The following is a 26159-nucleotide window of genomic DNA, read 5'->3' as shown; positions in this document are numbered from 1 at the left end:
TATCATTTTACTAAGACATTATTTATTCTAACTCTATGGAGAATACAAAATATATTTAGAGTACCAAAAAATCCTCTTCTCATTCTTCTAGGGATACTTTCTGGCCTGTGACAGAACAAGGACCTATAGTGGAGAGCTCAGGAAACCCTTGGGAGAGTCTTGCTGGAATTAGCAGATGCTCCCAACCCCCCTGCAAAAATATGGAAAGTCTGGTTTCCTCAACCTGAAACACTTTGGTCCAGGTAACATTTATGATCACAGCCTAAGAAAACTTGGATAATGGGCTAGAGACATTACAAATAATTCCCCCCTCTCACCTCTTCAATCAGTGTTTATTAGTAGCCAAGTTGGGGCGTGGGGATGCAAAAATCAAATAGCAGGAAATGATGTTTTTTGACAGACTTTCTTTTTTCCCTTTCAGATTTGTTCTGGGGGATGAGCTGAGAAATACAGAATCAATGAGATATTGGCTAGGAGGAGGAGGGAGAGTCTATCTAAATCATTCAAGTGTCTGATAGGAATTCAAACCACATTCTATCATCAGATTAGGAAGGTTATATTAAGAAAAGAGAAACAGAGGATCACTACATCATATCTGATAGCTCAGCTGTTTTGTGATGGAACATTTAGAGGCAGAGCCATTTGGCTAAAACCATCTGGCCTCACTGCAGGTGAAATGAAGGCTTTCCTAACTTCATCAGAGAGTCTAAAACAATCAGGGGTCAAGGTAAAATGTTCTTTGTTTTGGGGTGAGCTCTAATTTGGGTTTTCTTCTGCCCATGATGAGGTGTCTTGGAGTGCTACACGTAGTCATACTTGGAGGGTTGAGATTGTCCCTCATCCTCTGTGTGGGCACCCCCTTCATATATCTTCTTGTTTTTGGTGCTGGGCCCAAAGCCAGTGCTAGCCTTGAAGCCTCCAGTCTTGTAGGCAACATTGTGGCCTGAGGCATGATAAGACACAGTTTTGTAGCTGAAAGAAAAAGAAACATTACATGACCATAGATGTATTTGGTAGGAGGACAAAGCACCTCACTTACCCCGGAGTGTCTCAGGTTTAGCCCTGAAAGTCCAGTATCCCATGAAACCCTTCCACCTGGGCAAACTGCGAGAAATGGTCACTCTAGGTTTTGGAACACTCGTTTTTGGACCTCTGCAGTGGAGCAGAATTTCTTGCTTTGTATTAGAGCTGGTAGTTACTGACTAGTGAGTTCCCTCTGTTAATCAATTAAAGTGAAGCTGAACCAGAAACAATGCCCAGGGGAACATGGTTATGCCAAGGAATCATAGAATTGGGAGCTGTAAGGTACCTATGTGCAGCCCATGTCCTCTAATCTGCTCAGTTGATGGATGAGGTAACAGAGGTCCAGAAAGGGCAAATGATTTTCTAGTGGTTGCAGGGTTCTAATTAGCAGTAGAACCAGCCTGAGATCCAGGTATGCCATCTCTGAGCCCATTTATGGAGTTACAGCAAAGTTTCTCAACAGCAGTACTGTTGACATTTGGGACGTATGCTTTTTTGTTGTGGGGGCCTGCCTGTGCATTGTAGGATGTTTAGCAACATTCTTGGCTTCCACCCACTAGATGTTAGTATCACCTATTCCTCCGGCCCCCAAAGATGTAACAATCAAAGTGTCTTCACATGTTGCCAAACATTCTCTGGGGGAAGAATTGCTCCCAGCTGAGAGCCATTGAGCTACAGAATATTGGAGCTAGAGGGAACCCAGGGAAGGTTTTTTTCCCCTTCAAATAGGATCACACCTAAATCAGCTCAGGAGGAAATACTCCTGTTCTGTTTTATGTGTTTCTCATAAAAGAAAAAGTTCATCCTCAACAATGTTATTCCATATGCCCAGACCAATCCTTCTGGCTGCAAATTATACGTTAAAATGGACTCAGATCAAATGTCTGATTGTGTTGGGATGTGGAGACTCACTTGCTTTCTTCGGGCACCAGGCCCCTGCAGGCTATACACATCATCACGCCCCCAATGAGTGTGAGGCCTCCAGCGACCCAGCCCACGAACAGGGCCGATCCAAAGGTGTACCTGAGTGGGGAGATGATGGCTATGAATGTGGTCGACTCAACTCTCCAGGTTCCACCCACTGCACTTGACCATGCCTGTCCTGTTTTCCCTTTGGATTCCACACCTAGCCCTGCCCTTGCCCCTGGAACACACACACCTTTGGGTCACAGGCCACTGAACAGGTGCCCTGGAGAACAGCACTGGCACTGAGGCTAGCTAGCAAAGCAGCAGGGGGATTCTTGGACCTCTTAGATCACCAAGGCATGTAATTAATTATAGATCTCTAATCTCAGAGAAACATCTCAGGAAGTTCCCTTTCCCTCCCTATCACCACAGGGGAGTATCTTGATGGTTTAACCAGAGAAGCTGGAGAGAATCAGTATTGAGTTATTATTTCTGAAGGAATTTTGGTCCCTTGAGTTCTCACCGTGGGCCCAGAAGCATTCATCTCATCTACCTCCATTAATCCTGGCCACCATCCCTTCGGGGAGAATATTGTCTCCATAAAGAACTAAATTGATATGACCATCTTACAGATGAGGAAATTGAGGCTCGAGAGGCTAATTAACTTTTCCAAAGACCTGGAAGGACATGGCATTGCCAGGATTCACATGTAGGTCACTCTACCGCCAAAGCCCTCACCGTTAATCATTCAACTATACTGTCCTATGTGCCTGAGGAGTGAGGTTTTCTCCTTCAACTTAGACACTCTTGACCAAGGTTAACAAACTTATATACCTACCTTGGACAGGTAAGAGACTTAAATAATAAGTAAAGTGGGCTGCATGTAAGGAAATATTTCACTCTCTTAACTCTATTATATGGGGGTGGGGGGGTACACCATAGACATGACCTCAGAGTTGCGCACTTGAGCGGTGTGGGGACTGTGGCAACCTGGGGAGTGCGAGCCCTGGTCAAAGGGCAGCTGCCTCTAAGCTGCAGAGATTCTTGCCATAGGGAATGAGGGCCCGGTGCTGCCAGATATGATTTTTCTTTTTATAAGAAGGTGGAAAAAAAACCCCAGATGTGTGTGTGAGTGTGTGTGTCTATTATGAAATCTCAGTCTAGCAGGTACAATGGTGCTCTGCCCAGGTCCCCTCTGTCCCTTTAGCCATTTCGGTGTCTCGCCCCCAGCTCCTGCGTTCTTTTGCCTTCGCTATCTTGTCCCTGTGACTCTCCCTGGAGTTCTGGCTTTGGTTCAGCTGCTGGAGTCACTTTCCCCACCTGCACAGAGGCTGACGGTGCTGAGGCATGAAAGACCCCACAGCTTTCTAGGACCAGGCTGAGTCCAAGACTTCATCTGAGATCGCCCCCTTCCCTGTCCTGCTTGCCCACTCCTTGTCCGGTCTCCCGTCCTTAATAAATCACTCATACACAGATATTCAGGATCTGTTTCCCACCATCTCTTTCTGAGTAACCCAACCTGAGACACTTTTAATTTTAAAAAGTAAGTAATTAATTCAGGTTATAAAATGAGATGTTAGGCTAATATGAAACACCTTGCAAGATGTGTACAGGGAAAGGGCAGTTTGTAGCTCTGGTCCAGGGCTTAGGCTCTGCCAGTGTTACACACAAAGTGGTAATGGCAGAGTTGGGGGGCAGGAAGAGGGGATGCTGGGACTAAATAAGGCACCAGAATCAAAACCCTGCCAAGATTTTTCTTGGCAGCTGTGCTGTCTGTGCAGAGAAGATAAAAAGACACAATAAAAACACTGCCCATCCATGGAGGAAAAAGTTCAGGGAGGCCAGTCAGAATCCTCTGGTATCAATCTCAGGACTGAAGGTGGCTGCCCAAGGGAGAGGGGCAGGTTCTAGGGAGATGGTGTGAGAGGGAGATGGACACTTAGCACTGGGTGTCAGGTGGGTGGTAGGAGGTTCCTCTGGGCAGGGACAGTGACACTAGGCACATAGAAACTTTGGACAAGGTGGGCCCTTCCAATTTGTCTATGACAGAAAAGATTTCTAGGAAATGGGACTTTCTATGCCAAAACTGGGCAAGTTCCAGCTTATTTCGAAGTTGCTTTTGTCACCCAGAGGACATGGGAGGACCATGGAGGTGAATAAGGGCAACTATAGGGATCTTCATTCTTGAAGCAAAGCAGAGATGTGAATGCGGACAGGAGTTCCAGGGAGTCAGAGAGTAAATAGGTTTACCTTGTCCTTATACCCTGTCTGTATCCCATGATGGTGCAGCTGGAGAAATACCAAGTATATCTACCCCACAGGTGATGGGTCATTAAGCTATAATGTTTGTATTGCTCTTTCAGAACAAGATCTTTTTCCTTCAGGACTTTGCTGCTGCTTCTTGCTATGAGAAATGTCCCTTTGAAGTGGCTAAATGAATACACATGTTAGGGTTGCTTTTCTGTCTTTTAAAAGTTCTGCCTTCCTTCAGACACCAAATTATAGTGAAGTTTCATCTCCCTCTGCTACACCATAACCTCCATGAGAACGAGGACCTTGTCTTTATCCCCAGCACTCAGGTGCTCAGTACATTTGTGGAAAGAATGAATTAATGAATGAGGGAAAGAATCAAGCCGAATGAGGATGAAACATTACTTTACTGCATCTTGCACCTATACTGCATCTTGCTCATTTTTATTCAAGCTTTACCTGTCCCTAGCCAGGTTCCCATCATGGACCAAAGATGCGGGCTGATGCTCATTTACATGCCTCAGTTAATAGTGCCTGTTTTCATTGCTACCACAATGGGGCCTGTGTAAGAGTGTTAGATAAATATTGAGAACTGTTGCTGTATTTCAATGCAAATATCAGATCAGCCTCAACTCATATCACCAAGGATATTTCATTGAAATGAAGGTTATGAATTTACAGATCATTGTTGATTTACAATATGGCATGGCTGTCTCTGATAAATCTTTGCTATTTCAGACCCTAACAGCCACATTAGGCATACGTGTCTAATCAGATTTTTATAACAGTATTCCCCATAGAAGCCTGAGACCTAGATTAGGAGGTTACCTGGTTTGAACAGTCTGCACCATCCCCCCGAGGCCGGTGTACATGTTAGCTGTAGACATCCAGAAGTTAGTAACCAGCATGTTGGCAAACACAGACACTCCAGCGATTGCACAGAGACCTGTAGACCAAGAAAAAGAAAACTCTGGAGTTAGCTTTTAAGGGATCACAATGTTTCTGAGGCAATGTATACTTAAAGGAGTTTAGATGAGCAGGCCACAGAACATTCCATTCCTATAAGTGTTGACTATTGCATTCCCACTATGTGCTAGATATCATGCTAGGTGCTTAGGTTCTCTTATGTCTCTAAATGTGGAAGGATTTGTATATGTGTACAAAGAGATTTTTCATGTATTTTGGGACCAATGGTTAAAATACAAACATTGGGGGTTTGGTTCTTTGACAATGTCAAGAGTTCATCCCTTAAAATCATTTTCTAGAATCTTACCAAAATAATGCCTTTAAGGGTTGAGTCACATGACTACCTTAGGGTTGAAAATCTCTTACAATGGGACTAGGGTGGCAGCTAAGAGAGACCTTAGCACTCATGATCATTCTGTAGTGTCAGTGGGCTGTAAACTCAGATCTTGAATCTCAGTAGGAAAAGCTTTGGACTGTGTCCAAACCACATTCAGCAGGGAGAAGCTGTGTTTCCTTTGCCAGAATAATTTTGCTTTGACATTCCCAGAAGCATGTTTGACAAGCAGAAACCCAGGCCCTAGTTTACCTGCAATAATAAACATGACTCCAGAGGTCAGTGTCATTTTGGCTTTGGCGGAGTCCTCCATGCTGCCAATGCGGATGCACTTCAGGGCAAAGATTGATACTAGGAGGCCGATGGCACCCAGGATGATGCCCACAATCATCAGGGCTCGCACCGCCTGCAGCATGGCTGTGGGACAAGGGGCAAGACACAAGCAGACAGACAAGATCATCTCAGCATGATTGATCAGGTCCCGGTTTAATAAAACCAGGTAACAACAACCAACCAGCACTGAACTTCTGAGGAACAGCAAGTCCATACACTGTGACATGAACCTAGTTATTGTCAAGGGATACAGAATTGTGGAAATTGCAAAACCATCACCTGCAATCTTCTGATTGATGGAGGACATGCATGGAAATGACTGTAGAATGAGAAAATTATGGACAGCTGGAGCTGGGAGGGCCAATGGAATTTATCTATTTCATTTATTTATTTTAAAGCTTGGTATTCTGGGGACCAGGAAGGGGTAATGGCATGACTAAGGTGACATTAAAAATTATTGGTAGATCTTATAGTAAAACTGAGTTGCTTTGACTTCTAACCCAAACATCTATCTTCTGTAGTCTTTCCACATGTGCTCAATGTATTATATAGTTGTGTCCAGTTTAGGAAAACCCAGTATTTATTTATAGCAAAAAATAAAGCAAGATCACTAAGTGACTTAATAAGGCTACTATATTTTTGCCTCTTTCCAAAGAGACTACTAAGGTCATGGTGAGCTGTAGGTTTTGGATACATATAAAAGACAGTATATGGATCTCAGGTCTTTCAACATGACCACGGTTTACCAGGAGTTTCCTTTCCAGCAGTCAGTGGAAGCTGTAGGGCCTGCTGGGACTCTCCTGTAGTGACATCCCCTCCAAACACATCCAAAATGTTTTCTAAGGTGCCCTTAAAGTGCATTGACTGATCTCCACAGTTTTCTACTGAGCCCCATGAGTAGGCATGGGGTGGCAGTAATTAACAGGGCAGACATGATCTTTGCCCTCATAGAGCTTCTACTGAAGTGGGGAAAGACAGTCAGTAACCGTATCCACTGTAAGCATACTGAATCTTACAAAAGGAAGACAAATGAGCCCTAGCATGAGGAGTTTTAGTAGAGCAGGACTGAAGAACTGTGTGACACAAAGCAGAAAGCTTCACCCTATTCTAGTTGTCATAGAAATTCTGCTTTTGATGGAAAGTTGTTAAGAGCTTTTCCAGACAGTAAAAAATTTAATCCACACCCAAAGCCCTACAATGTAAGTAATATTATTGCCTCTATTTTATAATTGAGGAAATTGAGACTCAGAGGTTAAGTAACCTACTCAAGGACACAGAGCAAGGGAAAAGGAGAGATGGAGTCAAACCCAGAATTGTCCAAACAGTTATTTTCTCATCATCATGCACTACTTTGAGGTACCTTATTCTGGAAAACCCAGCAGAGGTCTGGCTCTCATCAAGGTAGAGGGATCCATATCCTCCTAACAGAATGTATCCTCCAAACTTGGAGACTTGGCTATAAAATGTCATACTCTAAAAAGAATGCTAAGAATATGTAAAGGAATATTGTCCAAAGTATACCTGAGGAATAAGCTGTCTCAGAAGATTATTTATACACATGATTCTGCAGATAAGGGAGACCTGGGAGGGAATTCTCTCCAATCTCTTTGGGAAGATTTCCATCTCAAGTATGGCCAATATTGACTCTAAGGTATGTATCATAAAGCAATTTATCATGATGAAAGAATCATCAATTAATGAAATACAATGAAAAAAGATATGTAGATTATGCAGAATTTGTGAAGGAGCCTTCTGCAATATCTGAGGAATGGAGGCTTCCCCGCCCCCAGGTATCTCCCTGTGTAGAGATGATGGTATCCAGCTACTCTAGGTCTGCGCCACCGACCTCCATTCATTAGGTGCTGATTCCCTTCTCTCTAAATTAAATTCTGGTTTTATCTTTGCTTCTCTCCTGGGAAAAGAATTCTACAAGCAGCCATTATCAGTCTTGGTCCTATTAGCAACCATATTTCCAGAGTAGATGTGTTGGTTTATGGGGTAGATCAGTCCTCCAATACGACCATTCCTGGGAGTATTGATAACAGTGTCATCTTGGACTTGCAAACTGAACTATGATACTAGAGCCATGGTAACCCCACTAAGGCAAAGAGAACTCACGAGGGCCCTGGAGTGGCCCTTGAATCCATTCCTAATATAGGAGAGCTCTAGAGTGTCTGTCACCTGTGACCTCCCAAGCCTTGCCCAATGGTTTTGCTGGCCCATAGGATACTGGGAACAAATACCCTGTTCATTCCCTCATTGGCAAATGCAAGCATGTATCACCTATTGTGTATTAATTTACATCTTTCTATATTCATCTAGCACATGTTGGTATACTCTCATAGTGAAACAGCACATTCATATGCTCATCCGTGGAGTCACTCATTCATTCATCAGGATTTTAAAGCTCAAATTCTCTGCAAAACCCTTTGCTGATGCTGTAGGAGGTATAAAGTTTCATAGGAAATAGTCTCTACCTTCAAGCAGCTTATAACATGAGAAGACTACATTTTTATTGGAAATTCTGAGCCTCAAATTTCTTTTCATCTTGGGAGTATCTTGGCAATGTAATCATAATAGAACCACTTTCTAACAGTAGTTGTGTTGTGGCTCTAATATTCTTTAACACACACAGTTTAATCATAAACCTGTAGCTCAGGACAGGTACAGAGAAGACATCTGTGGGACAGCCCCAGACTTCAAGAAATATCCTCAAAGCTGTTCTGTTTTTGGGTGTTACTACTAGGAAACAGGACATATGAGAAGAGGGAAGGTCTTTGACTTTCCCTCCACCTTGTCCCCATGGGCCTCTTATAAACTTCAAATCTTCCCAGGAACCTGTTAGAGGTTTTAAAAACTGCTCTTGTTCTGATATTTTAAGCTTTAAACTATCCAGAGAATCAAATTATTTATCCCTTTTAAGAAGCGCTTGGCAAGACATCTGATTAACACAATAAAAAAGCAATCAATGAATCAACCACCTAACTAGCTAACCCACCAACAAATAATAATTAACCAATTAGGATAAAGAATGTCTTTTCCTCATTTTATGAAAAATTACAATCATCTGGGACTCTTGATTGAGTGGGCTTCTAATATTTGTTCCTGAAAACATATGACGTGTGTGCTGTGGCTATAGCTGAGGTATGTGACCTTCCCTGACACTGCTGGATAGGAAGGGTGGGAATGCTGGCAGGTGGAGAGAAATGAAAGTGATGGAGAAAAGAGATGAAAGCACTGTGACCTTGCCTGATGTGGAGAGTTGCTGCTAGTGTGAGATAGGAGCCCCTAGCTAGTGGAACCCTAGCCAGTTTGTCCCAGCCAGCCTTTGCCTTAGGCTCTTGCATCTACTGAGTCAGGTTTGCATGACAAGTCCTCATTTCTTTCCTGCTCTTTCTTGACCCCTGGACTTCTGATGAACAGTGGCACCTCTTTTGAACCAGGGGCCCATCCTGACATTGAGCTCCTTTTCATATTTGGGATCTCCTTCTAGCTTACTCCTATCTCTTTTTTTTTTAGCCTATAGTTGGAAAAGATACAACATTGTTTATACCTTGTGGGGCCACCACCAGAGCCACAATTCAGCCTGGATGGATGGACCAAGGTCTTCCATGCTTTGGAGACCCCTTAGGAGTTTTTTCTGAGAGTGGGAGCTGTAATGGAGACAGATGCCAGGAAGTAGGAGAAAATGTTCTCCACCACTCATTGCTATAATCTCCCTATGTCTAGTAATGGCCATGGAGATATGTGGTGGTGACCTGAACTTTCTTTCCAGCTAGAAGATCTTATGATCTGGAATTCTATTCCTTTTCCATAAAGAGGTAACCAGAGAAACTACTCCTAATAGAGGTAGGTTTCTCTTTTAGCTATTCTGTCTCTTATTTAATATTCTGAGCAAGAGGCATAGGCTTATCAGCTGATAACAGGTGAGTCAATGGGTTCTAAAGACTGATTCCCTGCACCGAAGGTGTGACTACAGCATTCTTTCCAGTAAACAATGGGGCATTATCAGACATGAAGGGTGGGAAGGATTCAGGGTTGACAGAAACAAACAGAAAAATGGGACTCAGTGTTCTTTCCCTGTTGCAAAATTTCTTATTCTCTTGAAATGAAGTGACAGACAAGTTGATCTCAGGTGTGGTTTCCAACATGGGCTGCACTTCAACATCTCCTGGGGAAACTTTTCAAAAAATATTAATGTTTTGGCCTCAACCATAGAGATTTTCATGGAATTATTTATATTTTTAAAGTTTTTTTTAAAGATTTTATTTATTTATTTTTAGAGAGGGAAGAGAGGGAGATAGGGAGAGAGAAACATCAATGTGCGGTTGCTGGGGGTCATGGTCTGCAACCCAGGCATGTGCCCTGACTGGGAATTGAACCTGCGACACTTTGGTTCACAGCCCGTGCTCAATCCACTGAGCTACGCCAGCCAGGGTATTTTTAAAGATTTTAAAATTGTTATTCTATTACAGTTCTCCAAATTTTTCTCCCTTTGCCCTCCTCCACCTATCCCACCTCCCACTCCTACAGTTAATTCCCATACATAAATTGCAAGGAATACTTTGGGAAAACAGACCTCAAGAGGGCTCAGGAGGAGGTATGAGGGTGGGGAATTGAGAGGAAAGAGTTCCCAGTGGTTGACATCACTGAGATGGCTGGGGGACAGGGGTGGGGCTGATGAGACAGCAAGTCACCAGGAACCAAAGGCCTTTGATAGAGGGGTAGGGACGGGAAATGACCCATACCTTCAGATAGAACTAGGTCTCAGACTGGAGCAGGAAGAGCTGGTGGAGGAGTCCAAAGGAGGGGAACCCAGAGGAGGCAAGTCTGAGGTCAGACCTCAGAGGCAAGGCCCTTCAGAATAAGCTAGAAGGCCTAGATTTTCCATAGATCCCAGGAAACTAATATGGAGGTCCTTGTATTTTATGAAATCCTACAGAATTATGTAATGCCGGGTAAGTTGTTAGGGAAGTCATTTAACCTCATTAAAGCCTAGTTCCCTAAAGTCTAGAGTGGGATAGAGCTGATGTGAGGATTGGATGCTACTCAGCACCAGCATAAAACTAAGCCAGTCTCAGTAAATATTAGTTCCCTTCCCTTCTCTAAAAAGAAGTTACCTCTCTCCAACCCCACATGACTTTGACTTGTACTGTGTGCAAACCTGAATCATTATCATGTGAATCCTCTCACGTGGTAATGAATGGTTGAGGATTTGAAAAAGCCTTGGATCACTTCCAGCCAAGATGGAGGCATAAGTAGATACATTTGGCCTTCTTGCACAACCAAAAGAAGAACAACAACAAATTTAAAAGCAAAAAATAACCAGAACTGATAGAAAGTCGAACTGTATGGAAGGCTGACAATCAAGGAGTTGAAGAAAAATCCATCCAGACTGGTAGGAGGGGTGGAGAGAGGCAGCTAGGGGAGAGAGGATGCACAGCAAGGCTACAGCTAGAGGACCAGAAAGTCCCACATTTGCATGTAGATAAACTGAGAGGATCAACTGGGGAGTAAGAGAAACAATGCAACCCAGAGTTCCAGCATGGGGAAAGAAAGCCTCAAAACCTCTGGCTGTAAAAACCCATGGGGCTTGCAGCAGCAGGAGAAACTCCCAGCGTCACAGGAGAGTTCATTGGAGAGACCCACAGAGTCCTAGAACGTACACAAACCCACAAACCCACCTACCCAGGAATCAGAACCAGAAGGGCCCAATTTGATTGTGGGTAGTGGAGAAAATGACTGAAAGCTGGCTGAAAGCTGGGCAAGCAGCATTATTCCCTTTCTGACCCTTCCCCCACCCACATACAGTGCCACAATGCAGCAACGTGTGTTGCTCTGCCCTGGCCAATACCTAAGACTCCATCCCTTACAATGTAAAAGCTGTGCTAAGACAAAGAAATATGGCCTCAATGAAAGAACAGATCAAAACCCCTCAAATAGAACTAAGCAATGAAGAGACAGTCAACCCATCACATAGAGCGTTCAAAACCTGGTAATCAGGATGCTCACAGATATGATTGAGTATGGTCACAAAATAGAGGAAAAAGTGAAGGCTATGTAAAGTGAAATGAAGAAAAATATATAGGGAACCAACAGTGAAGGGAAGGAAACTGGAACTCAAATCAACAACTTAGACAAGAAGGAAGAAATAAACATTCAGCTGGAACAGAATGAAGAAACGAGAATTCAAAAAAATGAGGAGAGGCTTAGGAACCTCTGGGACAACTTTAAATGTTCCAATGTCTGAATCATAGGGGTGTGAGAAGGAGAAGAAGAAGACCAAGAAATTGAAAACTTACTTGGACAAATAATGAAGAGCTTCCCCAATCTGGCAAAGGAAATAGACTTTCAGGAAGTCCAGGAAGCTCAGAGAGTCCCAAAGAAGTTGGACTCAAGGAAGTACACACTAAGGCACATAATTACATTACCCAAGGTGAAAGATAAGGAGAGAATCTTAAAAGCAAGAGAAAAGGAGACAGTTACCTACAAAGGAGTTCCTGCAAGACAATCAGCTGATTTCTCAAAAGAAACCTTGCAGGCAAGCAGAGCCTGGAAAACATTCAAAGTCACAAAAGGCAAGAACCTACATCCAAGATTACTATATCCAGCAAAGCTATCATTTATAATGGAATGACAGATAAAGTGCTTCCCAGATAATGTCAAGTTAAAGGAGTTCATCATCACCCAGCCTTTATTAGATGAAATGTTAAAGGGACTTATCTAAGAAAAAGAAGATGATAAAAAATATGAACAGTAAAATGACAACAAACTCACAACTATCAACAATTGAACCTAAAAAAAACAAACAAAGACAACAACTAGAACAGGAACAGAATCACAGAACTGGAGATCCCATGGCAGGTTATCAGTGGGGAAGGAAAGAGGGGAATGAAGGAAAGGTACAGGGAATAAGAAGCACAAATGGTAGATAGAAAATAGGTGGAGGTTAAGAATAGTATGGGAAATGGAGAAGCCAAAGAACTTATATATATGACCCATGGACATGAACTGAAGGGGGATATGCTGGTGGCAGATGGGGTGCAGGGCAGAGGGGAATAAAGGGGAGGAAAAAAATGTGACAACTGTAATAGCATAATCAGTAAAGTATACTTAAAAGAAAAAAGAAAGAGCCATGGGTGAAGGTGTGTGAAGGACAATAGGGAAAGAAGATTTAAGAAAAAAAGGAAGAGAAGGGCTTGGACGATCAAGGACGATGAAGAGCAAGGAAGATCAGGGAAAACAGGCTCAGGATTGGGTGGCAGTGAACAGGAGAGCTGAATGATAGGTGAGGCAGTGTAGGTGGTTTTTGTCTTCATTGTCCTTCCTTTTCACCTCTAAGGTGGGGTCCAGCTATGTAACTCTGACAGTGGTTGTCCCCACCATGAAATGATGCTCCTCCAGTGACTAGTGCGTGCTAGGGCATGATGTTTCATAGGTGGCTGCCCCCCTATCAAAGCAACAACTTCCACAACCACAAGCTGAGGAGGCATTCTGATTCCCGACCATTGAAAAATCAGGGCAAGCAGCCTCATTTTTATAATGAACACACTGGTTATCTTGGGCTTTGTAGTTATGCTTTCAGCTCTCCATCAGATTTCCTTCAGTGTACAACAGCATGTACACATTTAAGGGTTTGTTTACATATTTAAAAAGGCCAAAACATCTCCTTTGGGGCAGGGAGAGAAAGAAAACACAGCTTGACCAAGCCTAAGGGGCTTCCCCAGATCTAATTTCAACTTTATAACTAATGTGTAATCCCTTCCCCTCCTAAGGCCAGTTTCTTCTAGCAGACATTAGAGAAAGACAAGTTGGTTTCACAGGATCATGAGCATTAGACTTTATGTGAAAAAATCAGCCAATAGTAAGAAGAAACAAACAAGGCAGCTCCTTTAGAAAAGATTCTTAAGAGCAGTTTCAATCTTTTTTCATATTTTTTCTCTTAAGAATTCCATTTTATGGGATTGTTCTCTGGGTTAAATGTGGTTTTGTTAAAATCCATTCCTGTGTGTGTAAATGTGATTGACAGGTTGATGGGAAAGTCCCTAGCTCTCCAGTGCCTGTTTTTTTTTTTTTTCACATAGATGTAGGCAGTTGTGTAAAAAAAATCAAGACCTTCAGTGTCTGCAAAGAGGCTGAGAACTTGTGAACTGCTTAGAACACAGGTGGAATGAGGGATGGAAAGGAGAAAAAAAGACCCTAAGTAATCTTTACTTTGGATATTTGGATTCATAAAAGGTGTTTGACTTTAGAGAAGAAATCTGAAAGATGAAATGTTTGAGAGCTTTTTGTGGTATAGACCCAAAAGTAATGATTTAATGATTTAAAGACCAAGAGCTTGTAAATGGGTCACAGAGCACTCTCACACAAATGTCTACATATGAGATTGTGAGGCATTTCCCAGATGGAGAAAGTAAGGTCAAGAGAGGTGGGTGGTCAAGCTGTGCCCTTGATTCCAACTCATCTGTCTCTAGCCATTGGGCCTGCCACTGCACTGAATTCAGTCCAAATATTTGCAAACACATTAGAAAAAAAAAACATTACTTAACTATGACATCATCGTGGAGCCACAGACATGAGTTTGCCAGGTCTCTTAGCCTCCTCTCCACCTTCTCATTGACTGACATTTGCTTTTTCCTTCCACTGTCTCCAGGGAGGAGAAATGGAAATAACACACAAGTCCTCCACTCTTTAAATTTAGACCTCCTAATTGTGTACTGTTAATGATATTGCTATAAATGGGCCAAGGCTACTGCTGTAACCCTTATTCTCATTATGCTCAAGCCCAGACCAATCTCTTCAATACTAAAGGCAGCCCCTTCTACCTGTAACACAGAAAGAGAGCCTGACCATGGGGCAGGGAAGGACACAGGCTTGGAAGTTTTTTAGCCTTGGGTTCAAATCCTGCTTTTGCATCTTCTATCTATGGAGCTTAGGCATGTTTTTTACCTTGTCCCACTTCTGAGCCTCAGTTTCCACTTTTGTAAAAATAAAGCTAATATGTATTTCCCTGTATTGTTGTGAAGATTAAAGTGGAAAGTCAAGGTGCAGTCCTCTAACTGGTAGCTGTTTTCTTTTCTGGGCACTGTCCTTGGAGAGCTACATGCTGCATTGACTGTTTGGAATACATTGAGGGAATCTTGGGCTATAAATTATGTACAGCTGGTAATATTCAAGTAAACAATCCTACTACCAATACCGTTTACCTCATTTATCTATTTGTAGGTTATACAATATAGCTAGTTGAATGGAATTAAATTATTCTATGGCTGTAAGTTCCAGTGAATGAAAGTTTACTGAGATTTTGCAAGAAAAGAGCTTAGAGTTAGGAGAAATTAAATACTTGGTAGTGGTTATTATGATTAACTGAAGTATTATAATGCTATCTGCCTCATGTCTTTATAGCACATTAAGGCCTACTTCTCTGCTGACGGGTGGTACTCCTGTGGGAACTGGATTAAAAACTCCCCCAAACCTTCCATTCCTATCTCCAGGCATTTCACCCAGCTCCTCTGCTTCAGGTCTGTCTTCCCTAGGTCCCCTGTCATGCTCAAGAAAATGTTTCAGCTGCTGTTTCTGATGGCTGAGTTCCCTCTGGGTGCTGGGTCCTGTCTGGCTAATGTTACTCCTTTAAGCTCTCTTGGGAACCCCACAAGCTTCCAGAAGACCTCCTTGGCCTCATCCCTGGTCATTTTATCTCCTTATGTTCCTGCCTTCAGTTTTTTTACTTTCTTTTTATCCTTTTCCTCCTGGTAATATTTCCAGCCATCTCTTATTTCAGCCAGCCAAATCATAAGACATCCAACAAATATTTGCATTTTGGGATGCCAATTTACACTGTAGTCACTCCTGCTACATGAGTACTGGCTATTTTAAATTCATACTGTTTTCTGTGGCCACAAATGATCAAATATTTAAAGTATCTCCTTTCTCCAACTAAGTCCCAAGAAATGTCTCCCCTGGCTTTTGGTGGAATTGTGTTTCCCTGATCCAGATGGTCAAGGCTGGGGTACATCTTTGTGATGGCTGCCTGGAACTCCTCAGCTTTTCAGATTTGTGAACAGAGTCAGGAGAAGGGTATATGCTCAATGCTATCAGAGTGCTCTGGGTTTGGTATAGAGGTTTGTGGGATGCTGTTCAACACAGAGATGTGAGGAGGCTTCAGGGAAGGGTGGTATTTGAGTTGGACCTTGCAATGGGAAGATTTGTGGAGATGACAGTTGGGGTGGTAGAGGGGGGCATTTGGGCAGTGGGAGAAATGGGTATCTAGGTCAGAGCCCAGAGTATAGTAAATGGACAGGGAGAAGCATAGGCTTGGGGCCGGGGAATACAAAGCGATAGGCCAGGGAAGGTAAGTGAGGGATGTAGGAGGGTCTGGCTATAAGGCTGTTATGTATGCACCTGATTAAGCTAGGAATGGGGGACCATGAGAGCTGTTTGGGTTTTTGAAATATCTAGGGAGATAAGAACTGAGGACTGGAAGTTGTTGATTGGGAAATTCTGCCAAACCTGTCACCATCAAAAGAGCAAACACTCTAAAGAGATGAAGGATAGAAACCAGATTGAAAAAGGCTGAGAGTGAGAGGTGGTAGACAAATTTAGCCTTTTAATTTGGTAGTCAGCAATCCAGGAGAAACAGAACTTGATAATGACCAGAATCAAAGAAAGATTTTCAAGGGAAGGAAGATATAAGCATAAGTGAGGAGGATAGGTGAAAGAGGCAAGAAGGAGAGGGGCTGATCAGCCAGATGACCAGACAGGATGGTGTGGGGCCTATAGAGCCCTGGTGGAGAAGTCGGCCTTGGACAGGAGAGAAGGAAGGGATCTTTTCTACTGAGAGTAGAAATGTCAAGTGGGAGAGGAGGAGAGTTTCCCCTGGTAAAATAGGAAAGACAAATGATATTGGTAGCAATGAGGCTTAGTCATTTCAGAGCGGAAATATCTGGGAACTCCACACATGGAAAGATAAAGAATGAGCAAGACATCGATAACATGTGATAAGCCTCTGAGAAGAGGTTATTGAGCATGAAGTCATGGGATGTCATGCCTTAATTTTGGGTATGAAATCAATCTTTTTTCTTCATTTAAATGTTAAAATTAAGTGTAGCCAGCAATTCAACAATCCATGGTTTTGCATCTCCCCCTCCCTTCTGACCTCTCCTCCCACACTACAGCATAATCCCTCCTTCACTGGATTTCTTTTTTCCCTCTGGCCAGGTTCTTCCTCTGCTTCTCCAAGCAGGTGTTTCATGTAGTCTGTGGCCCTGTTGGTCCTACAGTATGAGTGGTTTCCAAAATATGGGGTTAACTAAGCCAATTTTTCTATTCTGTCACCCATCTTCTCTTTTTTCTGAAAATAAAGATGAATTAATTAAATTGCCTTTCACAGTTAAGTTTCAAGGGCTTCACAGGCTCTTAACAGTTTCATTGCAAATTTATTTCCATCTACCTATTCACAAGGTGTTTGTTTTAGAGAGACAAAACCCAACACCATTTTCCTTTCCTTACCAAACTCACCCTGGACACTCCTTGGAGCCACTGTTTTATTTTCTCTTCTCTTTACTTTCTTCTTCTTCTTTTTTTAAAAACACAAGTAGAGCTCCCATAATAGCCAGATTGAAAAGTTCCTATGATACATATTTAGTTTATCTTCAGGGGTGAAAGAATGCCACTTTTATAATTATATTTATATTCTGACATTATTATAATATGATTATAATTCTATAACTATATTCTGACATACATTGTTTTTTTAGGAGTGCCTACCAGAACTCACAAATGCAGAAAAAGAATATAATTTAATGGTAATATTTTTTAGCACTTACAGAGATCCAACTTTTCAAAGAAAAATGGAATTGAATTGAAAATGAAATAAAACTAGCTCTCAAAAAACTTAGCTCTAAGAAAATATTCACCATTCTACTGCCTTACTCCCATGTATGTGCAGGCAGAAGCAAGCTCCATGCACATACATGCACACAGTTAATTTTCTCCTTGAGGAACACTGATCTATTCTAGTATCATGAGCATGCCTTTACAATAGACCCATTCTTTTCATGACCCGCATCTTTACTACCAATTCTTTTGACTTAATCTGAATTCTCTGATTTCCTCCCTTACGTCTATCGCCCTCTTTGACTTAAGGCCAACTCTTCTTATCCACGCCTTGTACTCTGCAAGGGTCACTCCTAGAGGTGGAAGCATGACTCAGTCCCTGTGGTCATTTCCGAGGTCCTCCTGGCTGCAGTGAAAACTCATAGCTCCTTCCTGCCCTCACCTGGTGGGGCCCCTGGGTCTTGCTCAGCACCTACCTGGAAGGCCCAAGATGGTGAAGTAGGGCCGGCATTCCGTGAACCCTGAGCTCTGCCTCACGCAGCTCTGCCAGAGCCCTTCATACTGGAACACGGAGGTGACAGGGTTGTCATACAGGTCTTGGGTGCTCCACGTGTCCATCCCTGTGGCAGCAATGCAGCCCGCAAGACCCAGGATGGACAAAAGGAAGCCCACCACTTGGTATGTGGTGGTGGACATGGCTTTTGCCTCTGGCACTCTGGCTGTCGCCTTGGAACCAGCTGCCACCTTCCTCCTGTGGAAGGTGTGGTCCTACCGTGCTCCTGAGGGGAGCAGCTCTAATCAGATGGTTTCTCTCAGCTCTTGGTGTTTGCTCACAGTGTTTTCCTTAGATAGTTCAGTTTCACTCTTGGTTCAAGGGCATTATTTTTTCATTTGTTAGGGAAGCGGCTCCAAGAGGCACTTGTCTTGCTGATCTGCGCTGGCCCAGCTAGTGTGAGTGCAGAGCGGGCTGAGTGGACACCCTCTGGCTCTGTCTGGAGCACGCCACCATCTGGGGAAAAGCTGATGTGTCCAGCACAGAGTAGAACAGAGGAGAACCCCCACAGCTCTTCCATGAGGCTCCGCTCATCTTGGGAAACCCCTTTGGCTGACCTCACTTTAAAAAGATGGCCCCAGGAACCTTCGTCTTAAACAAGACCTCCACATTTTCTCCTCACAACTATTAACAACTTTTTCACTCATATTTATTTTAATATTACAGAGATGAATAGAGCAGGTGTTATATTCCCCCCAGGTATTTTTGGGGGGCATTGAGTCAAGTGAGGTAGGTACAAATAGATTAAAGAACTTGTTCAGATGCATTGAACCACAGATGCTTTAAATTGGCAAAGGTGGAGCTCCTACCTCAACTTCCTCTCTTGTGCTCTTTCTCTATTTCCACATGGGGAGCCAAGGGCAGACGAAGTTGTCCCCACTTTTCAGAATAGGAAGCCAAATCCTAGAGATATGCTCTTGGTCCGAAGGTGATGGAATTGGGATGAAAAGGTGCGAGGCATCCTGTTGACCTCCTTCTCATCCTTTCACTGGTGCCACAGAACCACATGAGGACCACAAGGCAGTCACAGAAGGTTCCACAAAGGCCAGAGGAAGAACCCAGGCTGGCTGGACCAAAGACCCTGCCCGGGTTACTGACAGACCTAGGATCTGCTCCTGACCCTGTACAAACAATGTGGTGTGCTGGGCAATTTGGGGTAAACTGCCCAACTCAAGAAAGTCAGTGTCTTCATTTGTAATATGGGACTAAACTAGGACACTTCAGAGCCCTTTCAGGTCTCACATACTTGTCTTCTATATTTTGCAGAAAAATTTTCAGTGCAATTGATAAAAGTATCAGGAATTATATAATCATGTGAAAGAAAGACTTAGCCAGAGATCAGCCATTGCATTTTGTCTACACAGTTTGATTTTTTTAGAGAATTCATTGTTCTGCTGCTTCCTGTGGGTCATTTGTGTCTTGCCTCTCAATTCTGGTACATTTTAATTAGATCTTCTCTAAATCTGAATTTCAAGGCCCTGAATACACATACACATACACCCAATCTCTAACCTGTACAAGTTCTCCAGGAAACAAGGCGGAGCATCTGGACATTTCAATGTTATCTTGGGTGTACCCAGCCACTGCTCTCACGGCTTTATTCCCAGCAAATACAGAAAGCAAATATGGAAGGTCTCCTTCCTAATTTGAATGGAGGCAACACTTTCCTCAACTGCACACCTTGCTTTAGGTTCTGTGGTCAGGGTTAGTAGAGAACAAAGCATGAGCCAGAAAACCCAAAAGTAGAGAGTAAGCCAGAGTCATATATGACTTATATTCTTCGGACTATAAAATGCACCTTTTTACCACACTTTTTGCTTCAGATTTTTTCCTCCTATCTTCCTCCTCTAAAACCTAGGTGCATCTGGGGTCCACACCATAAGGTACACCTAGGTTTTAGAGGAAGAAAGCAGGAAAAAAAATTTTGAAGCAAAAAATGTGGTAAAATGCTGTGTCTTATAGTCCGAAAAATATGGTAGGTGATAGTGTTAGTGGCTCTGTATCCCCTGAACTGAGCTGCAAGGCCAGGTCTAAAAGGTGGGGAGGGGGCAACTAGAAAAAGTGACTGTGGTCTCTGCTGGTGGACACAGATTGACCAATTAGTTTGGGAAATAATGGAATAATTCAGGAATGTTTCTGTGGACAAAGTCCAGTGTACTCTTATTTCAACCAAGACATGGGCTTTTTGTTCAAACAGAGATCTATGAGAGTTTGGTTTTAAGTTGTTTATTTTATGACATTTGTCTAACAATCCCCCCAATTGATTATACCACCAAAATAATAAATCGATGAAGGAAAAATTTAAAAATAGTTTATTACAAGTTATCTAGTCTTACTCCCTTTTCCCTACACAAATGTTTTTATGCAAAATTTAAATATTTAGGTATAATGAATTAAGCTTTCTTGTTTGAAATGTCAACAGCGAGTTTATTTTTTTGGAAGAAGAAAAAGTTAATTTAAAGAGTAGATGAAAGCCACTCTACTTAGGCAGAATGTTACATGAGTAGAGAGGAATTATAAGTCTACACACTTTTTTATGTGAAATAAATAAGGACACGTTTTAAAACATCTGGAAGATGGGATTTTTCACTTCCTAGTGAGATTCTGTGCTCTGAAGCGAGTGGGTCACTGCCCTACCTGTCACTGCCAAAAAGTGAATGTGGTCCACAGGGGAAAAGCTGGCTTCCTCGTTCACGGCAATATATTTTGTTAAAATATATTAAATATATCTCTAAAATATTAATAATTTATGGTCTGATTCTGTTTAACAATATTGTAATAGTGTTGGCACAACTTTGTTTAATTGCCTTTAAAGTGGAACAAAATGTTTCACTGACTTCATAGGGAAAATCATACCTATATTCAGAGTTAAATATGGTCCTGGCAGTACCATTTCAAGTTATAAATTTCCAGGAGCTCATATTATTTCTCTGATAATGGAGAAAACATTTCCTTCACTTTTGCTTTACCATTTTTAGAACTATAAATATAAAATCATACATAGTAATTAAGCAAAATTAGTTGTCAAGTGGCAAAGTAGAGTATGGGAGGAGTAGATTTAGTATCTAGTAAGAAAAATAACCAATCCATCTATTAATTTAAAAAGTATATTACCACATTGTACGGGGGGGCAAAAGTAGGCTTACAGTTGTTTGTTAAACAATACAATAATTAATAAATAATAATACAAGACTAAATTCTTTGTTTTCTGTACTCACAACTATAAACCTACTTTTGCCCCACCCTGTACATCCCTAATTTCTAATCCACCTTTAGGTGCTCATAATAGAACATTTGGAAGTAGAGATAATTTTAACAAATCACTCATAATTTTAAAACCTAGACAAAATATTTGGAATACTTCCTTTTTATCCCTTTTCTGTATATAATTTTTTAAAGATTTTATTTCTTTATATTTAGAAAGAGGAGAAGGGAAGGAGAAAGAGAGGGAGAAAAACATCAATGTGTGGTTGCCTCTCATGTGCCCCCCACTGGGGACCTGGCCCACAACCCAGGCATGTATCCTGACTGGGAATCAAACCAATGACCTTTTGGTTCACAGACCCATGCTCAAACCACAGAACTACTCCAGCCAGGGCCCTTCTCTGTATATAATTTTTACCTGATTAAGACATTATACCATTTGATGATTTGCTCTTTTTACTTAATTGCATACATGTGCAGTTAAACTCTTTGTAAACATCATTTAATATATTTAATATTAATCATTTAATTTGATACAAACAAAATAGTATTTTAATATGAGTATAATAGTATTCCATTACAGAGAAGTATTATTATTCATCTAAACATCATCTATTCCTTCTAAAATTTATTTTATTTTTTAAAATTACAGTTGACATTTAATATTATATTAGTTCCAGGAATACAGCATAATGGTTAGACATTTGTATAACTTAAGAAGTGATTTCCACCCCCTCAAGAGGTCTAGTACCTGGCTGACACCACATAGTTATTACAATATTATTGACCATATATTCTCTATGCTGTACTTTACATCCCCATTACTATTTTGTAACTGCCAATTTATACTTCTTAATCCCTTCACCTTTCTCACCCATTCCTAACACCCACCTAAAAAAATGAAATAAACAAACAAGCAGCATCTATTCTTATACCTCACCCAGTGTTTGTTTTTCTTTTTGTATGAAAAATAATATTAGGCTCAATACTTTTCACACAGCTCTTTGCCAGAATTTCTGATTACTCTTATGGGGTAGATTCCTAAGAGAGGAATTAATATGTCAAATGGTGTGAAGTTAAAAAAAATATTTTATGTAGAACTAGATTTTTTTCTATAAATTTTATTCCCAAAAGCAGTATTTGAACGATTTTTTTTTCACTACACCCATTGAGGGTGGGTTTTAGGTTCATAGAATCCTGAAGTTGCAGTGAGATTCCCATCAATAAGGTGGAATGTCTAGAAAGACGAATCACTTTGTGACTGATGCCTTCACTTGTCACCTCCTGTGCGTGTCTAAGTCTTGACCTTACAGTCAAATGGCGAGTGTCTGGAGGGGAAAGCCCAATTTTCTAGTCCTAATACTCCTTGCAACACCACCTTAGATCAATCTCCCTCTCAAGACTTTGATATATATATTTATGGAAGGAACAAAGAACTAAAAAATAAAAATGACAAGTTTATACTTCACCTTACTCTGTTACCTGAGTGAAAGATACTTTCAACATTTTGCACTTTTGAGACTTGAGTTTTTCTTCAAGTAAAAATGACTAGTTTACTAAGCAAACAAGCGCACAATCCTTGTGTGGCTAGTGCACCATTCTGGGGAGGTGGATGTCCTAATCCATATGCCTTTGCCCACCTGGCAGAGTTCACTTGTCACAGAGGCCTCTATGCAGGGGGTGCCCTGGGTCCTGTTCCATGTGGCCAATATTTTCTGCAGGTCAGGAGCCAGGAGCCACAGAGGAGGACTCCATCTAGCTTACCACAGAGAGACACAGTACTCAGTTCTTTTTCTCTGCCCCAATTCTGCCGCTGCTATGTGCTTAGGTTTTGCTGGAAGCTGGGCCCAGGCTGAGGGGGCCTGGAGATGGATTCACAGTCCTCAATTCAGGAAGAGAAATCTTAGGGCTGAAAAAGGAAGTGGCTAAAGTCTGGGCCTCCTGAGTCTTATTACTGTGGGTGATTGAGACTCAATTCCATGGCTCACATAGAAGTTATTATAAAATTAGGCTCCTTGGGAAGAATTGGGCACCATCCAGTTAGGGGAATGGGAGCTCTGACAGCTCCAGAAAGCTCTTCTCCCTAAGGTTCCTGCGGGCTTGTTCTTACCCTGGTGGTGGGGGCTGTTGCTCCTCCTTTCCCAGCAGTCCCTCTGTGGCGCCTCAGGCAGAGGCCCGGTGTCCCTCCCCAGTCTGCCAGTTACCAGCCCTTACCTGGTAGGCCCAGCAGGGTGAAGTAGCCTCGGCACTCAGTGAAGCCAGAGCTCTCTCGGACACAGGAGCGCCACAGCCCTTGGTAGTTGAATACAGCTGTCACCGGGTTGTTGTACAAATCCTGAGTGCTCCACTGGTCCATGCAGGTGGCGGCAATGACACCCGCAATCCCGATCAGTGAAACTACAAACCCCAAGCCCTGGCAGGCAGTCACGGCCATGGTGGGGTGCAGCGTTGACACAGAGCACCACACGAGAAAGGCCAGTTCTGAGAGTGTTAAGTGTAGGGATAGAGTTTTGTCTCAAAGGCTGGTGCCTACGTCACGAATGGGCCGTGAAATGGAGGAGGGGACTCAACAGTGCCACCTGGGCTCACCTGCTCCTTTATCTGCCTATGCGAGATAATTTCCACAACATGGTACCAAGACCCATTTGTTTTCCACCATGTGTACACTCTCCTCACTGTTTACCTTTTCAGGGAGTTTCTTTCCTGATTAGCCAGGTTCCCCTCTATAGAGGGTAAAGCAAGTGCAGAGGGCACTGCTTAGAAGGCCCAGCAGGTTGGCCAGGCACGGCCTCCAGGTGCTAAGCCACAAAATATTTGGAGATAAAAGGGCTTCATCCTGTAGCCCTTCCAAGGTGCCACTGCTGCTTTAATTAAAAAACAGGCAACACTGATTATTAAGCAGGATGAAGCACAGTGATTCTTGTTAATCATGGTAGATATGTTCTATAGAGTCACCAGGAACACTAAACTAGCAAATACTGACTCATAGCCCCTAGGGGAAATATAGGGTTAGGTTCCTGTGAGCCTCTGGTCACATTTTCATCAACCAATAAATAAATAATCTTGTTTTATATATGTTTCTATTTAAAGATACCCAATTTAATATTTAGTGTTGATTCATTAACACTGAACTAGTTGCCAGCATAACTTTAATTCTGAACAAAGCTTATTTAATACAAGCTTTTCTCTGTAAGGTTCATAGTAGCTTTTTTTTGTGCTTGAAAACACTAGACAGCACTTCAGCACTTTTAACAGAGATTTATTTCACAAAAATGTGAAAAAACACCACTAAATATACTGTGAGAAGGACACCTGATTACAGTAGGAGAGCCAAAGCAAGAGGGTGGAGCTTCACCTGGTTCCACTTTAGGTGAGAACATGCACCTCTGGCAGCTCAAATGCACCTCAAATTCTTGGCTCTCTGCACATGCACGTGTTCAACAATGACTGAGGAAGTATTTTGAGTATTGATTTGGGGGTTAAAATAAATTTTAGTGAGTAGGTAAATTTGCAAATTTGAATCTGCAAATAATCAACTGCACTTATATGATGGGACCAAATAGTTAACATAGTCAGGCTGTCTGCAGTTTCTGTGGCATTGACTCTGCCTTTAGCAGAGACCACGGAGGAGGGAAGGCAGCAAAGGTAAGCAACACGAAGGCTGCAGGGCTCTGGAGCTACACAGCCTGGGTTCAATCTCACTCCACTGCTGACTAGCTGTGCAGGACAGCAGCTGAATCACTTAACCTCTTTGAGTCTCATTGTCTTCATCTGTACAATGAGATAACCATTTTTTCTTCCTGATTGTTTTGTGAATCAAATGTGATTATGCACATGAAATGCTAAGCATTAAATGTGTGGCAATATAGTCGGAAAATAATAGCAAATACAGTCAGCCCTCCATATCTGTGGATTCCAAATCTATAGATTCAATTAATCTCAGATGGAAAATATTCAGAAAAAATAGTTACATTGTTGTTGATGTGTACTATGTAATTAGGCCTATCATGGTAGTGTCTGTACTGAACCTATACAGACATTTTCTTGTCATTACTCCCTAAACAATACAGTATAACAACTATTTACATAGCATTTACATTGCATTACATGTTATAATTATAGAGATGAATCAACAGTGTGGTGATTGCTGTGGGGGGGCAGTATTAGGGGACTAAATGGTAATGGAAAAAATACAATAAAGATTAAATTAAAAACACCAAACAAAGTATATGGGAGGATCTACATAGATTATATGCAAATACTACACCATTTTTTATGAGGGACTTAAGCAACCAATGGAGTTTGGTATCTATGGGAGTCCTGGAGTCAAACCTCTGTGGATACCTATCAATGACTGTATTACCAGGGCAAAGTGATAGTAATGTAATAAAAAGCTTTGGTGACTGACTAATCAATCTTATATTTCTTCACATCAGTCAGGAACTAAAGCTTAACTTTTCATCCCAAGTGTTTGTAATTATAGAAAGGCTTTAAAATTTTTTTGTCTAAATATTATCCTACCTACTTTGAACCTGGATTCAAGTCACAACTCTTTTTACCAACTCACAGAACTATTATACATTGTTGGTTAATACCTCTGTGCCTCAGTTGCCCTTTTCTTATAGTAAGGAGTTTGGAATACCTCAGAAATTTCATAATTCTAAAAATGAGAAACCCCTTTCTTTGTGGTAATGTCAAGAGGGTCAGTATGTCATGTTCATGAAAAATGTGTGTTGTATGTCTGTAGACTTGCAT

The 26159-nt window shown here is 41.9% G+C and overlaps 1 protein-coding gene across 1 annotated transcript; it reads right to left on the bottom strand.

Annotated features, from left to right (window-relative positions):
• CLDN18 (claudin 18) lies at positions 1–23902 on the bottom strand. The gene is made up of 5 exons (XM_045856520.1): positions 23619–23902; positions 5732–5896; positions 5008–5125; positions 1936–2046; positions 1–972 (listed from the first exon to the last, which is right to left on the bottom strand). The coding sequence occupies exons 1-5, from the start codon at positions 23836–23838 to the stop codon at positions 801–803; spliced, it is 786 nt and encodes a 261-aa protein (XP_045712476.1). The 5' UTR covers positions 23839–23902; the 3' UTR covers positions 1–800.
• Positions 23903–26159: the final 2257 nt, after the last annotated feature.

Source organism: Phyllostomus hastatus, unplaced genomic scaffold, assembly GCF_019186645.2.
Source record: "Phyllostomus hastatus isolate PE091 unplaced genomic scaffold, TTU_PhHast_1.1 phas_scaffold_129, whole genome shotgun sequence".
In the NCBI taxonomy this organism is placed as follows: Eukaryota; Metazoa; Chordata; class Mammalia; order Chiroptera; family Phyllostomidae; genus Phyllostomus; species Phyllostomus hastatus.
Note: the sequence above shows the minus strand (reverse complement) of the source record. Positions and strands in the feature narration are given on the sequence as shown.